Below are 17,862 nucleotides of genomic sequence, written 5' to 3'. Positions count from 1 at the left end.
ACCGTCTTGCAGATAATAACGTAACATTTGTCATCACAAGGTAATTGAGAAAACATTTTAGTGCAATATAAATGTAATTTACTACTCCAGTCCACTCTATTTCTATTATTATGTCAGAGCACTAGGCTGCAGACTACAGGTTCTTCTGCTACCTTGATCTTTATTTGGTACATGAATTCCTGGAAGGTCGGAAATATGTATGTTGTTTAAAGCCAGGATATCCTCGCCGTTCAACTTAAGGAAATGAACACAACTGCTCCTCATTCACAGCAGAGTATCTCTTTAAAGGTATTTTAGTGTGTTTTTTGTCTATATATGCTGTGTGTGAACACCGTCTTTGGTGTGAGTGGGTGGAGGTTTTAAAGTGAGTAACAGGGGGCACCTGGCTTGGAGGAAATGAGCTATAGGTCACTATACGGAGCCTCTTACATGTGCATGAGCTTGTGTGTGGTCTAACCTGTGTGTGTTTACGTGACAGTGAGTTTAATAGATGTGCATACATTTGTGTCTATCTGTGTGTATTCAGAGCCTCTACAAATCCTTAATAAGACTGGAGGAGAAAGAACCATGCTCTTAATGAAATAGCGACCCCCTCCTGCTCATATTTTGCACTTAATGCTTCTTAATGGATTTAGACATTGATTTTAAGCAAACCTCGAATAAGCAAGCACAGACAGTCTGGATGGGCAGACTGGCAAAAGCATCTTCAGCGAGCTTTCAGGGCTGCATTGGCAAACTAGTGAGCTGAAACTGCACACAAACAGTGGAGGTATGCAAAATGAACTCACCAAATACTGAGTGCAGTTACACAGACAGACAGAGACGGGAAGCAAAGATACTATATGCTCAACATGTTTAACAAATGAAACTTATTATGTCCCTCTGGAAAATGAGACCTCCCGTCTCAGGAAGCTGGCCAAATTAACAGGAAGGCCTTATTTAAAGCTGCAGATCTTTAAAGACCGTGTCCCTTCCAGCTTCCAGCGTTTTCTTCCTATGTCTCCCTGTCTGTTTTTCTCTCTTGTCATATTTCTCACTTTCTGTGTCCTATTTCTGTTTTCTTTGAACCCCAACTGTATTGACATACTGGGGTCAGTATGTCAATTTGCAAGTAATAGCAGAGTAATTGAAATAAAAAGCTTATTCTTGGAGGAGCAAGCTGACGTAAAGCCTACAAGAAGAAAGCGTTTGGATGACCGGAATAGTCTCTCATTCAGTGTGTGTGTGTAACATATGCGTATGTAAAGTTATGGCTTTTTGCCCAGCAGCAGCAAAGTGCATAGACAATTTCTCATGTGGCCTCATTTGCCCTCTTTTTCCCTCTCTTTCCTTTCCCGCATATACACACACTATTAGCCTGCCACAAAGAATTAATGACAGCTATGCAGACAAATAATGATGCAGCTCATGATAAAATAGTTTATTTTTGTGTCATTTTTTAAAATTAGACTAACTGGGAAAGCCTTGATCCTTTGCACTCAGAAACACAGAAATCTCAAGGGATTTAAACAAATGCCTCACTGCGGAGGAAAGTGGAAAAACAACCTTCACTGCGACAAAGAGACAGAGAAAACTAACATCTGACATTAAAACTGACTATATGTATACAGCTGAATCTAGTCAGGCTGTTTCCTCCTCCCAAGGTTACATTTTATACCCTGCATTTTTCCTTTATTCATGCATTTGAAATTTTAACTTACTTGCCATTTGGTTTATGACCAAATATCTGCAAAACTAATGACACGCCCATCAGGCTCAAATGTACAATGGGATGTAGTGCTACAGTAATTAGTAATGAAGTAATAGTAATAGTAATAGTAATAAATTAAACATGGTAAACAGTCATAGACAGATTATGACACAGTAGGCACAGACATACATGTATAAAAGGCCCCCCAGGAGCAAAATCTCCCACACTGAGTAAGACGCAATACATGCAGCCTTGTTATTTGAGGGCATTTTGTGTTTTGCTTTGGCCATTCTGTGTGTTTTGATGACATATTGTTATGTGTTGTTTTGAATGTCACTATATGTTCTGCTTCATTGTAGTTGTTTTGCATTATTAGTGCCTCCTTAATGACACTTTACATCTCTTTACAGGAACAATATGATTGTATTTTATCATGAGTTCATGTCTGTGTCCCACCTATCAGGCATCACTCGGACAGAGAGGGACAAAGGGACACTGTACGAGCTGACCTTCAGGGGAGAGACAAGTAATGAGTTCAGACGCCTGGTCCTCTTCCGTCCGTTTGGACCTCTGATGAAGGTGAAAAATGACAAGGTGGACACAGCCACCATCCTGATAAACATCATCGTCCCGCTGTCGAGACGCACAGACAAGTTCAAACAGTTCATGCAGAACTTCAGGTAAATAGCATTGATTGAACATTGTCTCAAATTATTGATTTCTTTATTTTGCATTTAGCTGTTAATTGCAAAGTCACATAAACAAGGTGAGACACATGCAAACAAATCACCACAATAAACTAAATTCACGAGTAACTAACTCCAATTTCACATTTCCAGTAGCACACACACACAAAGTGAGGGGATTAGAGGAAAGACAATTAACATGAGAGAGACTGTTTTCTTGTTCTCTCAGGAATGAGTAAATAACATTTATAAAATTGCACATTTAGGTTTTATTTAGTTCATTTATTTAGGTGCTCGTTGTGTGAGCATAAGAATGTAAACAGTCTAAAGGAAATTAAAATTACTGTGACAAGAAGACCTTAATGGCCCTAGCTCAGTTTTTATCATATGACCAAAGGAAATCTAATTTCATACATATTGATGCATATAACTAATAAACATTTCCAATATATCACATAATTATCACAAATAGATCCAGATTTTAAAAAGTATGAACTTCTGTTTTTCCTGTAAATGGATCCCTGTAAAGTAAAATTAAAATGAATGACTGTCCCTTAAAAGAGTTACATTCATATTTTTAGTGGCAGGCACATCTCATCAGCCATCAGCAAAACACGAAGGAAATATCCTCCTTAATGTCTGTGATTTATTTTTGCTGCTTTTGCTGCTGCTTATCACAGCGCTTTTTACATGGTAAATCCTGCTTAGTAGTAGTGTTGCAGCCCATTAAAATGCCCCCCTGGGCAGACCAGCAGTGGTTGATATACAACATGGTAAGTGTGAGTGTACTTACTTGAAAGACCTGGCGAGTCGCTGAGCAAACACTTTACCCTCATCCATATTAAAAGTGCGCTAGGCAGAATTGTGTGTGTTTGTGTGTAGTGTGCCTGTGTGTGTGATTACGTACATGTGCATGTTTACAGAGTGATAATGATGAGTAACTGCAAGATGTATCAGACGTTCTCAATTCAGTTTGAGACAGGAAAAGAACCCCAGAACATCTGATTCTTTGTGATACGATTCCACAAAATACAGACGTAGACTTTGAATTTACACAAACACAGAAACATTTGCAGAACATGTCACTTTTGCAACATAATAAAAAAAATAGCACAGATGGACAAAATGAAGAAAACGTTTTTAAATGCAGTCGTGCTTCTGGAGAATATGTGTGTGTGTGTTTGTGTGTGTGTGTGTGTGTCTTGTGACAGAGTGTAGGTGAATGTATCTTCAGCATGTGTGTGATATATTTGACATGTCTCCATCAAAGTGTCTGCAGGCATCTCCCACCTGGTCTCTTTTACTTGCACACAGTCTCTTCCTCTCTGTATTTTAGCAGAGTGTCAGAATGAGCACAGTCAATGTTGCATATGATTTTTTTGGTCAATTACTTAATCCTTTAGTGCATTAGTTTCTCATTTTAATGCTTTATCCAAAGGAGACTTTTAATGCATATTTTACCTCACCATATTTTACAAAACCAGAGAAATCTGGTGCACAATGGGATAAAACACAGACAAGCAGCAAATGTTCACACTAAGCTTTTTTTGTGATGCATTGTTTAAAGGATGAATCAATCAGCTGCCTCAGTTGCTGTTGGACAAAATGGTGCAACACTTTAAAAACACCTAAACCTTTTGATCACTGTGCTGTTCCTTCCCTCCCCCCCCTCCAGTTTGAGAATGCTTTCATATCCCTTCCTTTGTGTGTTTGTGTGTCTGCACAGGGAAGTTTGTGTGCGTCAGGATGGCCGGGTCCATCTGACAGTGGTGTATTTTGGGAAAGAGCAGATGAGCGAAGTCCGCAGCACTCTGGAGAACACGTCCAGGTGGGTTAGAAGTACAGCCAAGCTCAGATCTTTGAATCAGGAGCCAAATGCAGAATATGTAATGCAATTTATGTAATGAAATGAATGCTGCTGTAGTCATGCACCCGCACTCAAGGGGCAGAAGCTGTAAAAATATTTTTGTTATTAGCACACATGCACCAGAAATCCCTCTCTTTTACATTTTGTAATTTGTTCCTTTTTCTCACGAGACGCAACACACACACACACACACACACACACACCTCCTGGCTCGGCGACCTGCCACAGCCAGTCATCTGTCTCATGAATAATGGAGCAGTGTGCCACCCATGCTGACGAGCTGAGAGCTACCAGCCAACACAGATAAATTACAACAGGTCTGTGATCATCCCTGACTCACGCTACCCTCTCACATGGACCTCACCACCCACACCTCTGGAGACAGTCACTGTGTGGCTGATCAGGAGTCAGATTCACTGTGGATTGGGCCAGAGATTCCCGGAGGGGGTTGCTATGGTGATGCTTGTCAATTTCCCAGCCCTGAAGGTTTTTGTGTGGCCTTGAATCAGTCGAACTATCTCCAGTGTTACACAGTGTCTCTTTGTCTCTTTGTGTCGCTTCTTTCTGCTGTCGCTGAGGGGAACAGTGGAGATTTTAAAAAAAGGCAGCATTAAATACTCTTGAAGTGTCACATGAAGCGTAAAAGAAGGCAAAATCTGTGACTTTGGAAAGAGGAACCAGAAACATATAACAAACCTGATTAAAGAAGTGATTGAAAGGGTTTGTAAGAGAAACAAGCTGAATGGAAAACAGCTGTGGTGGAAGTAAGTGGGGGTACAATCAGTGAAAGAAGAGTGTTGAATAAAGGACACTGTCCTGTAATTTTTCTCCCTGAGCAGCAGCTCTGCCTTGAACTCCTTTAGGCTTTTTATATTCTTCTCACAGTCTAACAATGCATTCATCAGTTATATAGCAGCTTATCTGGTTCTGAATCTGTGCCTGTAATCAACTCTGTACTCCTCTTTTCTTTTATCTTGCTTTCAGACTGCGGTCATTGGAAGATGACTACCTGTAGTGCTGTTATCTGGGCTCCAGGCAGACAGCACACAAGTATACAAATAGATATCATCACAAACTCTCTGCGTGTACATGTGCAATTGAGCAGAAAGTGAGGATGATCATGTATTGATTTTTTTTATGGATAACTGAATAGCTTAAGCACTTAATTGCCAAGAATAAGAAGAGCAGTCCATCATAAGTTAACAAAAGCAAAATGATTTTGTCAAAATAACAGTCAAAACATGGTTTTAGTCTAAATAATAAGAATAATAATAACAATAAAATGTAATAGAACAATAGTCAACAGCCATGCAAACAGCTATGTGATGCTCTATTAAGCTAAATGCTGGTGTTAATATGCTAACATGTGCATAATGGCAATGTTCACTATTATAGTTTGTATGCTAATATGCAAATAATATCAGTAAACAGAAAGTACAGCTGAGGCTAATAGACCAGTGAACATTTTGATCGGGTGTTGGCACTGAAGAAAAAGTCAAGGAATTACTTATTACAGATGATCCTGAGGGGGCACTAATGGTTGTTCCACATTATATGGCAATCAATTGTGTTGTTGTTGAGACTATTCAGTGAAAGCTATAAATGTCAACCTCATGTTGGGACCAGAGGAAATGTCAAAGTATCACCAAAGTCATTTATATTCAGAATCTGGGATCCCTGAATGTCCGGACAAATTTTTGCACAAATCCAGCTGGTAGGCGCTCATGATATATTTTACAGGATAAGTGAACATTTGAATCTGCTAGTGATGAGATCAGGGGATCACCAGATTCGGTAGAATTCATCCTTTGAGTTAAAATAATCATAAAATGTAGCCTTAAAAAAGAAGGTCAAGTAAATGAACAGTTGAAGTTGGGTCAAGACTCCTGTGTTGCCAGCAGTGAAGGCATCATTAGTAGCTGATTTTAATCTCCACTGCCCCTCCTGTGTACTGTACTGCACCTCTACAAACTAGGTTGGTTTGTGCTCCCAAATAACCTTGAGCTATTTATCCTTTTTTTTCTGTAAAATTACCTTCATTCACACTCCCTGCATTTTAGTAGCAGCATGTCTATTCTCAAATTCCTCCATCAAAGCATTTACATCACTGTCAACAGTGGATGTAAACTATTTGAGGCATAATTCCCCTAGAGTCTTAGCAGATCAAAAACTTCTCTACTGGGTTCAAATGAGAATAGATAGTTGTTCTATTGCAGTTGTGTGTTTACAACAACGGCTAAACCACTTCTACTGTAACTAAGCCAACTAAATCAAGCTAAATAAAGCAGATAGAAGGGGATCCTATAGCAAATCCAGACCCTCTATCTCCAAGCACTCTGGGGATATTGTTGAAAATAGAAGGCTCATCTACCGAACTTTTAAGTTTATCACTTACACATCCATACTTCAAAGCCTGTGTGCAGGCTCAAACCATCGGGGAGCATGTACGTTTCTGAGTCTTACATTCCTAAGAATAGTGATTGAAAACAGCGTGTGATAAAGAGGAAGAGATGCAGAGAGAAAGAGAGAGAGGATGTGCAATAATGTGTAAAGCAGAGAAAAGATGGAGTGATCTCTGAAAGAAATATCAGTCGATATGTATGAATAATTACTGTGCTTCAGAAGTAGAGAGCAGGTCATTGCTGAGGGGAAAACTGTGAAAAAGGAAGACACAGGACAGGTGTGAAGATTATATTCAGAGCTGAACAAAACTAACTTGGAAATAAAGCGATTTTCTGTGGACAGAACAAGAGATCAACAGGGATCTTGAGGGAAATTGGGCATGAAGATAAATGAGAAGGGCCAGAAGTTGAAAAACTACAGTCTTTTTCCTCATTTTCTGTTGTACCAACTTGCAGCAGCCTCTTACTTCATGTTATTGTGGTTTTTCATTCAGTTCACAGAAGGGTCAACAACTCTCTCAAGAGCCTCTGACAACTCTGAGAAAGCGAGAAGATATTGTTGAGCAGAAGATAAGTGAGAGATTATGAGCGGATGAAATGATAAACAAACATAAACCAGTTAGAAGGCTGTTCAATATTTAGATTAAAGAGAGTCTTTACAGATTGCCAATACAGATCCATTCTGCAAATTGCTATGTCTTAATATCTTATGTAGCTGTCTTGCCTGTGGGCTTAGCCTGAGAGTGATTACAACAACTCTAAATTTTTTATCGCTTCCACTTACCTCTCCATTACATGTGCAGACTGTTGATTCTCCAGCTCACAGTAAACTGCAAGGTTTTTTTAACCTGCACAATAGCCCAGAGAGCATGCAGCAGTCTCACTTCTCTGACAGCAGACATGACAAACAGGAAAAATGTGTTTCACATTTATTGCTGACATAAAAATTACTCACAGTAGGTGAAAGAGAACTCACTGACAAACACTACTGCAGAACTATGACTGGTAGAACTACCTGCTCTTGATTTTATCTGCCAACCAGACAAGTGGCAGTTTATATGCATGTCTGTACAGGATCACTTTCTAATCTGTTTGTCAAATCAAGTGTAACTTTGTTCCAAATGTAATGAAAGTCCCTCTGGGTGTTTGTGTGATATTGAGATATGAGATATGAGGTCACTGTATCTTTGACCTTTGACCTTCAAGTCCCAAAATCAAATCATTCATCCTTGACTCCATAAGACACTGCCAGATGTTGCTTAGACATCACTTTCACAAGAACGGGATAAATGGACGGACAAACCCAAAACATACTGTCCGTCGTTGGCAGGTAGGCAGAGAAACTGAGATGATGAGGAAGTGGAAGCTTCTTTAGTTTAAATGTTTTTATGAGGCAACCAGTCGTTGCATTATCAACATCCATTGATAATGATTTTAGTTCTGCCGCTAACACACTAACAATAGAAGTTTATTGCTATAGAAAATGCTGGAATGTCTGTACAATATCCAGGGTAGAGATGAGACATCATCACCTGGACCAAAGTAAATCACCATAGATGTTAGGATATTTCACTGGGCAGGTGACGTTTGCTGTTGTGCTACTACAACAAAAGTCATCATTAGGATTTATCCTCTGGGAACATGGGCATACAAAATTTAACGGTAATCCTAATAGTTTTAGATGGTTGAGATATTTCTCTTTGGACCAATTCAGTTGTAGAAGAGCCTCTAGCATGGCTAAAAAGCCACCATTCCTCCATTATCTCAGACATTTGTTGAGAATGAAAGGAAGCCTGGATGTTGCCGCATGAAGAGGTTTACACTTGAGAGTTTTCACATTCAGTAAGCACCATGTTTGTAGCGAGTTCTCTAGTTATAATCACACACACAAGCAAATACATAAAAGTGTTTACACAGAGGCACAGATTCACAGAGAAAGAAACAGACAGAGAGAAAATCTGGTCTCCCTTTGCTGTCCTGAGCAGAACTAACAGGATCAGGCCTGCAGCTGAGACACAACATGACAGCTCTTTACAGGCTTCTCACCCTGACACAATTTCAACAATTTAGCTGCTACTAGGTACCAGCCATCACGCCTACAGTAAACAAATTGACTATTTTGGGCCATAATAAGGGTGCTGATGCCTGTGGGGAAAAGGGAAGAAAAAGAGCACAATATAAAAAGTAATTTAGAGAACAAGGATATTGCAGGATTTAAGTGCTCTTTTCAATTTGACACACAATAGTGGTGCCTGTCTGTCTGTGAGAATTATTTAAACAGTTGCTGCACCCAAGCAGCACACATAATGCACTTACTAAGATGAATAATAGATTAACGTGGTCTCTCTTGAAATAGACATTTACTGTTACTATAATAGCAATCAAGAACGTATCACCACCATAAACAATTTATGACTTATTTATTTATAATTACACGCGGCTTGAAACATTATTAGTACACACAGTACATTTATAAATCATAGCGGGAGATTTGTGTTTATATTCTTAATATGAAGCTGCTGCCAGGAGACTGTAGGATTAGCATGAAGACAGGAAACATGCAGGGAAAATCTAGCCTGGATTTAAACAAAGGTAACAAAATCCACCGGCAGCAATTCTAAAGCTCATAAATTAACACATTATTCAGTGGTGTGTGTGTTTAATCCATAAAATCTGAAATGCAAACGCACATTTTCTAATAGTCTGTTTTTGTTCCTTTGTACAGAGGCAGGGTAACTGTTTTTCCTTCTCTTTCAATGTTTAAGCAGCACTTGTTTAGCATATTTCATAGTCCTGTGTAGCCTCCAACTGTATATTAGGTGAACAATATTGACTCTCCAGACAGCTTCGACCTCAATTTTATTTCCCTCTAAAGTGAAATCCATTACAGGCTACAGTGAATTTAAAATTGTGCACTCAACTGTGCCGAAGTAAGGCTCCAAGATGACCAGATATCTGTTTTAAAGGAATAGCATTTTGAAAATATACTTATTTGCTGAAGTTTGTGAAGATCATACTGTAGTCATGTCTGTAACTAATTATGATGCTGCAGGTCTTAAACATGTCTTCGTACAAGTCAAAGTACTGATCATGTTAAGGTTAATTTTATTATTGTAATGTCACGCTGTCCTCCCTTAATGCGATAATTTAGACATTTAAATGTTTGATCGCCATTTTTACATCTTCTGCTATCTTATTATATTCAGTAAATTCTCCCATGTGCTGAGCATTAGTCACAAACATTTCTTTGAGAATGAATTAATTTCAGTCTGATCTCGGTTTTAAGTTGTAGCTGCAGGTTATGAATATCAGTTGGGCAGCCACTCAAAACTTTCTTGTCAGCCTACAGAATTTTGGAGTTGTAGTTATTCACAACATCCATGCAGTGTAGTGTAGTGGGAAGTTTAATGAGACCTGGACTGAAAGCAGTCCATTCAGTGGCTCTAGCTGTGGATTTTCTGGACTGGATCTTAAAAAGCCCTGTTTTTGCTAAGCTAGGCTAAAAGGTTGCTGTAGTTTCACACTAAGCATTCAGATCCAAGATTTAACAGTCTCATTTGACACTTAGAAAGACGGTAAGCAAGCATATCCCCTGAAATGTTACACTGTGCCTTTAAAAGAGTCACACAGTTTTTGTTTAAACATATTTTTTGGTTAATTTGCCTCATGTAATCAGAACATTTGGCTTTTCAGTATTTCAGATGTTCCTTTTGAAAATTTACTGTTTCCCTTTCCATTAGTTGACACTAAGTTAACATGTGAATTTAGCTTGTGCATTAACATTGTTTGAGACACACTGAGGTATTGTGCTCTGTCTCTGCCATCTGTGGACAGTTTAGTGCCAGCGGGTGGTTCCCCCTCTCCTGGGAGTCCGTAGACTGTGAAACAGATCGACTCTGTTTAGATTCATGAACTGCAAACAGACGTGCAGCTTCAACTCCAGCACATAAACACATACGCGAGGATATCTTGATAGTTAGCTAAAAAATTCACACAACATGACAACAAACAGACATTTTTGAGATGTAAAGACACTGTTGTTCTGGCTGACTGCAGTTAATGTTCAGACAAATAAGATGCTTATAAGTGATGTCGTATTTATGTTTCTCTGGGAATTTTGTGATCAAAGCTGAAAACATGGCAGTCAGATTTTTGCATGGGAATACACATTAATAAAATACTGATACACACTATTCGCAGACATAAGCACATACAGTACAGCAGTGAGATGGAAAGGTGGGATGATTCAAGCAACCTCAGGCAAAAACAAACTAACCATGTTTCCTGTGTATGTCTACTTTTACTTCTGTCTACCTGCTCTCTCTGTCTTCTGTTTACCATGGGTTTTGTCACCCAGCATGAAGGAGGATGTTTGAACCTGTTTGTTCTGCTTTGGACAGCGACATGCGAACCAGTTTTTCCACCATATCCACGATCTAAAGTTGATGCAAGTGTGTGTGTGTGTGTGTGTCAGTGTCTGCATGCATGAGTAAAGCATTAGTCACTAACAATATGAATTGTTATGGTTAAGGAAAAAAACCACAGCTGTGTACATCTGGATCCAGCTGTTTCTCTTTACCCTCACCACATCCTTAAAACACGTCTGGCTGGCGATGGAGGACGCTTTGGTATCACACGCAATTAATTTTTGGTTCCAGTTAAAGCTCGTTTGAATGATGACCATAATCCGAGCGAGAACAGCAGGGGGTCATGAACATGTTGGATGAGTGGAGTGGAGTCAGTTTGTGCTGATGAGAACTTTTTAGCAAATTCATGAGGTCATTGTGTTTTCTACTTTGGAAGTAGAAGTGGAAAATACTGAAGGCAGAAAACAGATGATTACCCACATTAACCGACCACAGGAGCTGGGGGAATAATTGTTCTATGGGCCTCCGTTGACCCTCAAGTTCTTCCCACACTGTTGCCTTGCACAAGGCAGCTTCATTATACTTTTGTCTGGAATCCTGGAACGTGTGGCAGTAGTCATTTTCTTCCATTGAACACAGATGATTTCAGCACATAGGTTTCTACAATACAGGGTCTCAGGATTTTGCATATTCTCAAGCAAACTAACTGAGGATTGTGCAAGTACCACAAACATTGCCCATAAATTGTCACAAAGTGAATCTGAGGCCCTGGAATATTCTTCCAAACTGTTTGGCTGCTGACTAAATATGGAAATATTTGACAGCTGAGTTAAAAACTGGTGCATGGAGACGTCTGCCAGCACCAGACCTGCAAGATTATCTGTTGAATGTGTTAGTTGTTCGTATTTATCTTGTAACTTCAGTTTCTGATGCAAATCAATATTATCCATTAATTAACCAGAACCCAATAACAATAAAATAAAACAACAAAATTAGACTTATAATTATCTATGAAAAGAATTGTAGTGTCTCATTTTTCATTCTGCATATATCCTTTAAGAAAACTTTTTCTGATTCTCAATTTTTCTTTCTGTCCCTACAGGGAAGCGAATTTTAAGAACTACACCCTGCTGCAGCTAGACGAGGAGTTTTCTCGGGGGCGAGGTCTAGATGTTGGGGCCCGAGCCTGGAAAGGAGGAAACGTGCTGCTTTTCTTCTGTGATGTGGACATCTACTTCACAGCTGACTTCCTCAACACCTGTCGACTCAACACACAGCCGGGTGAGACACACACACACACACGCACACATGCAAACAATCCCAAGCACCTTAAACAGATAAAAGAATGGCACGTTGTACAACGCCTTTATGAGTTGACTATTTGTAGATATCAAAATATACAAGCAGACTGTAAATAGCAATACCTCAAATTCAGGATATCTCCAAGGTTTTGACTAGGGGAAACTTAGCCAAACCATATCCATCCATCTTTAAATGTGCTTAATTATTGAATTATGACAAGGCAAAACTACACTGGGGTTTATAACTTTTTCAGTTTGAGTTTTAGGCAAATTTCAGGCAAAATTGAATTATGGCTATGTCTAATTAGATTCCCCAAAATGTAATTACAAATATCTTGAATTTAAGTTTAGATTACTGCGCTGTTCATGTCTGCAATGTCTCTAATAAATAACAAAACAGTGTAACGATTTCTAATTCGTTTTTGCTAGTTCTTACTAGCCAGGATCCTGATGCAGATATCCTAAATCATAATTACAGCTGTATAGACGTCTCAAATGTTGTTAGACATGGTGAAAACCTATTAAATGTTAGTAGGGCTTTCCATAAACACACATTACCATCAAATTATATCCTGAAACCACTATTTTTCCCTCTCTCTCAGGTAAAAAGGTGTTCTACCCGGTGTTATTCAGCCAGTACAATCCTACTTTGATCTATGGAAGCATCGAACACATCCCACCTGTGGAGCAGCAGCTGGTAACACTCTAGTCAAGTCTTTCTTCTCCCTTTCCTCTCTTGAAAAGTCTGCAAGCCACTTGTGGAAAAGATCATTCTCAGTGTGGTGCTACATTGCTGGAGGAGGTTTAGAAATATTTCCCCTCTCCAGCTGCTAGGTGTACAAATCCAAAGAATAGAGAAGGACTCATGTTCAAGTGCCCCCTGTGAGTGCTAAGCTGATTTTCTTCATAAGTTCTGTAAGACTTGCACTTTTTCTCTCGACAGGTGATCAAGAAGGACACAGGTTTCTGGAGGGATTTCGGTTTCGGCATGACCTGTCAATACAGATCCGACTTCATCAATATCGGTAAATATTGCATAGTGTTGCAGTCATGCTCATTATTACATTTTAGCAATGCAAGGATGTAGAAACAATCATTTCTGGGGGTTAATTATTAGTGCAGAAACATTACATAATAGACGCCACATAATAAAAATAATGCTCTGTTATGCTATAGGTGCTGTAACTTAATGGATATGAAAAACATCAGACCTCAAATGGTTCAGCATTACATTACTTTCCTTAACTAGGGAGGAATTTTATTATATTACTCTGGATGAAACAGCTCTGAGCAGCAGCAGGATATATTAGCATATTTCATAGCCCCATGTCCTCTCCATCTGTATATTGATCTGAGGAATATTGCCTCTCAAGACAGTTTTACATCAATTTAGTTTTCCTCCGAAGTGAAATCAATTAGAGGCAAGGGTGAAACTCACAGTGTTTTATTGTTTAGGGACCCAAACACACACACACACAGGCTTACAAATGCTTTTACTTAACTGTGCCAAAGTGTAAAGCAAGACCCAGATTGAGCCAAGAGTCTGCTTTAAAGGATTGGTTTGACATTTAGGGGGGAAATGCTTCACTTTTCAGCTGTGAGTTATGGCTAAATACATGCATTTATGATTCTGCATATCTACCCATATGATTTGCAACTGTATGAGTAGCTGTTGCATTGTTGTGTTTTAGTATTAGAGTTAATGGGGATTCAAATAAATACACAAATGTTATGTGTGATGTACAGTAAATATATACAGTAGCTACAGCCAGTAGTGGGTTAACTTAGCTTAGCCTCTCTTAACCATGACAACGTCCTTAACATTAATAAAGTCGTTATTTTAATCAGAACCATGACTTTTCACTAACCCTAACCTAACTAAAATTGTTTTTGTACTTAAACCTTAGAGAAAACTGTTTGCTGTGATTTGTGACACTAACAGTGTAAATAATCACATCAGATGAAAAAACCTCCAGAGCTTCAGTTGTGGTCCAAGCGTTGGTCACGCTAATACATATTATATTACGTTAGTGTACAGTCATCTGTTTCTGAATTATGTGCCACAAAATATCTTGACCAGGCTCGGTGATTTCCCATAATTTAATGCAGTCTAAATGTGTTTATCAGCGGCTTTTAGTGGTGCTGGTTGGTGGACTGGTTAGTGGCTCACAGGAACCCCTGTTTTACCCTAGTCTTCATACTGAGCTAGTAAACTGCTGGTTGCAATGTCCCATTTTATTTTAGAGACATATAATAGTTGTAGTAGTATCCATCTTCAATTTAATTTAATTTCAGTTTCCCAAAATGTTAAATTATAATGTTAAAAGTGTAATTTAAGTACAGTGGGATATGTTGTTTAGGCCATGACCACATACACATAAACAAATGAACAATTTATCTACTGGGTTCAAATTCCTGTCTTATCTCTGTTTAGCCCTGGAGCATTTGTTAAAAAGGGAGACATGGAAAAAGACAGAGACGGACAGAATAATCAAAATAAAGCTGCAGACAGACATAAAGTATGAGCTAAAGCAGACACGAGTGGTTCAGACATCTAAAGATGCAGGTTTAAACAGGCCTGATCAAGAACTGTTCAGTCCAGAATGTCCTTGCTGCCCCCTCACAAAATTACAGACCAGCCAGTGTGGAGACTAAACTGATTATGATCACATGCTGTAAACTCTAATCAGGATTTATAATCAGCATTCCTTTCAGAGACAGTGAATGCAGCACTGAAGACACTCATTACTTTGAAATGTTTAATTATAAAAAGGTTTTAAATAACTATATTAACACATTCAGTGATGATATAATGAAAACGTTACATGATATTCTCTCCTGTTCTCTTATCTCCAGGAGGTTTTGACATCGACATCAAAGGCTGGGGTGGTGAAGACGTCCACCTGTACAGAAAGTACCTCCACAGCAACCTTCTGGTGGTTCGAGCACCATCACGAGGTTTGTTCCACCTGTGGCACGAGAAGCACTGTGCAGACGAGCTCCCTCCAGACCAATACCGCATGTGCATGCAGTCTAAGGCCTTGAACGAGGCGTCGCACGGCCAGCTGGGGATGCTGTTCTTCAGGCATGAGATCGAAGCTCATCTCCTCAAACAGAAACAACAACAAAACTCAAACCCTAAGAAGACATGAATATTCACAGGTTGGATTATAGACATTGCAATGACTCCAGACTGTTAAAGTACAAACAGCATGCAGTGAAACTGCATGAGGTTTCAGAAGAAGAGTTCAACATTTTGGGTTATAAGCTTTCGTGTGAAGCGGTAGATGACAAGATCGATACCACTCTCATATCTGTGCACTAAAAGTGAAAATAGAACAGCAGGTCACGCACTTTCTCTGTCCAAACAACAACAGTATAAAACTACAAAGTGGCATGAAAAGAGCATTTCATTTCAACAGTACGGTACTTGAGTAAATGTACTTAGTTACATTTCACCACTGCTAGTTTACATGCTGAGATGGGCCAACCAGCTGTGAGCTGACCTTTTTATGGCGCCTGCAGATTTAAGAGTGGTGTTAATCTTCTCATCTAAATCTGAACAAGAGAGTGAATAAGGGTATTTCCCAAAATGTCAAACTATTAATTTAATTTAAAAAACACCCTGAGACCTACGTTTGAAAGACTCTGTTGCTGTGGGAAGGACAGCATAAAATTACAATAAAAATAAAACAAACTGCTTGAGGTCATCTTCTCCTCTGCGGTGGACTTTACTTTTGTCTTATACATCCATCCGTAATTTACTGTACATTGGTAAATTCCTCTACAACCCAGAGCATCGTTTTGAGCTGTAACATCTCTCTGGACCATGTGCCTTCTGTGAATACAGCTTTAACAGTCTCTTCAGGATGGCCTGTGAAATATAAATCGACTCACAGGTTTTTATTTTTAAGGAAACAACGCCACCTGTTGGACTCAAAGTGAACAGCATGTTGGTGAAGAAACAATGAAGGACTTGTTGAAAGACTAGAATGGCCTTGTAAAACTTTATTTTTTATTTTTATATATATATATATAAATTATTGATCATTAATCATTATTCCTTTACTTTTGTTTGATGTTATTTTAAATGTAATTGCCACCACCACTCATTTCAAATGCGGTTGTTGCCTCAACAGTATTATTTGTGGGCCGCTCACCTCTTTAATGAAGTGAGTCAAAGAAAAAACCTGCCACATGTTACATTAACCAGAAGGCGGCTTTGCCAGGTGCCTTCTAAATATGAAACATATGTATTTAAGTGTTTAATTAAAATGATAAACCATGATATAAGTTAATTTGTGTTATAATAATTTGCTGAAACATAATAAATAGGTAGAAGAAAAATGTCCCGACACTGACGATGACTTAACAAGTCAGAATTTCAATTTCAATATTTTGGTTTCTGTTAATCACATGTGACTGTGTTATAAAACATACCAGGCTGGAAAAAGAGTCACAAGTGCAATGATAAAGATAATATGTGATGTGTATCACTGAGCAGGAAATGTAGAGGGGTAAAACCATATTCACCAACCACCTCGATGTTTTCTTTTTTTATTTGCCTGCAGAGATACTGTTGTTGAAATCTTGCTCTAGCACAGTAATGACAGGAGGCAATCAAAGCAATGCATTACATGCAACATGCAATGCATTTTTGGTTAATGACCAAAGATATGAAGAGTGTCATGTTTTTACTGTTTGCCATTAAAACATTCCTTGTAATAGTTTATCAAATGACTTTCTTCACATTTCAAGTTGTTTTTTCACTTCATGTTAATGAATTCAATAAAACATGTGTGCATTGTGTATATCTCATTCCAATGTGGTTGCTATAATGTGAAACTTAAAACAGCAATAAGACAACATTAAAATTATTATCAATGGTATCATTGCAAAATTATGTCAGCGTCTAAACGGTTTAATGATTAGAGTTCAGTCTACAATGCACTACCATCAAACCTTTATCATAAACACCAGTGATAGTGAGATGATGATTTTCTGTCATGTCAAACCTCAGTGCTTCACATGTACAGGTGTTAAATTAACTAATTACACCTCATCTCAGCAGTGTGGAGGCTGACTGTAGTTTAACATTACATCACACACTACAGCACTATAAAGCTAATGATGCACAGCATACAAATAATAAAAATTAATTAAGCAGAACCACTAATAGGTCTGTGTTTTTGTTTCTCATTTCTTATTAAAAAAAATAACCTGGTGGGTGTAGTCTAAATGTTTTTTAGGGAATTTGACGAATTATATTTCTCCTGTTATCACGCTTAATGGCGTTTATTCTGTTTTTTTGGTGAAATTCAAACGTGGTTTACAGATTTGAAAACTTAACGCAAAATAATGTAAATAAACGTCAGTCAACATAACTTTAGTTACTGTTACTCCTCTGATCCCAAACCATGAATCGACACAAGCGATAAAGTCACTGATAATAGTACAGAATTCATATTCCCTATCTATTTTATCTTTTATTTATTTATTAGTCTTTACAACAATTTTCAGATTTGTTTTTTATTTTGTGTCGCTTAACC

The 17,862-nt window shown here is 38.5% G+C and overlaps 1 protein-coding gene across 1 annotated transcript in view; it reads left to right on the top strand.

The window, feature by feature from the left end:
- The window catches only part of csgalnact1a (chondroitin sulfate N-acetylgalactosaminyltransferase 1a), a 28,713-nt gene extending 11,582 nt beyond the window's left edge, over positions 1-17,131 (top strand). Inside the window, exons 3-8 of the mRNA XM_026355719.1 lie at positions 2,154-2,370; positions 4,103-4,204; positions 12,115-12,293; positions 12,916-13,010; positions 13,257-13,338; positions 15,170-17,131. Coding sequence (XP_026211504.1) covers positions 2,154-2,370; positions 4,103-4,204; positions 12,115-12,293; positions 12,916-13,010; positions 13,257-13,338; positions 15,170-15,465 — 971 coding nt within the window. The 3' untranslated portion in view covers positions 15,466-17,131. The remainder of the gene's footprint in view (positions 1-2,153; positions 2,371-4,102; positions 4,205-12,114; positions 12,294-12,915; positions 13,011-13,256; positions 13,339-15,169) is intronic.
- Positions 17,132-17,862: the final 731 nt, after the last annotated feature.

This window comes from Anabas testudineus, chromosome 12 (genome assembly GCF_900324465.2).
Source record: "Anabas testudineus chromosome 12, fAnaTes1.2, whole genome shotgun sequence".
Lineage (NCBI taxonomy): Eukaryota > Metazoa > Chordata > Actinopteri > Anabantiformes > Anabantidae > Anabas > Anabas testudineus.
This window is presented reverse-complemented; position numbering and strand designations above follow the sequence as displayed.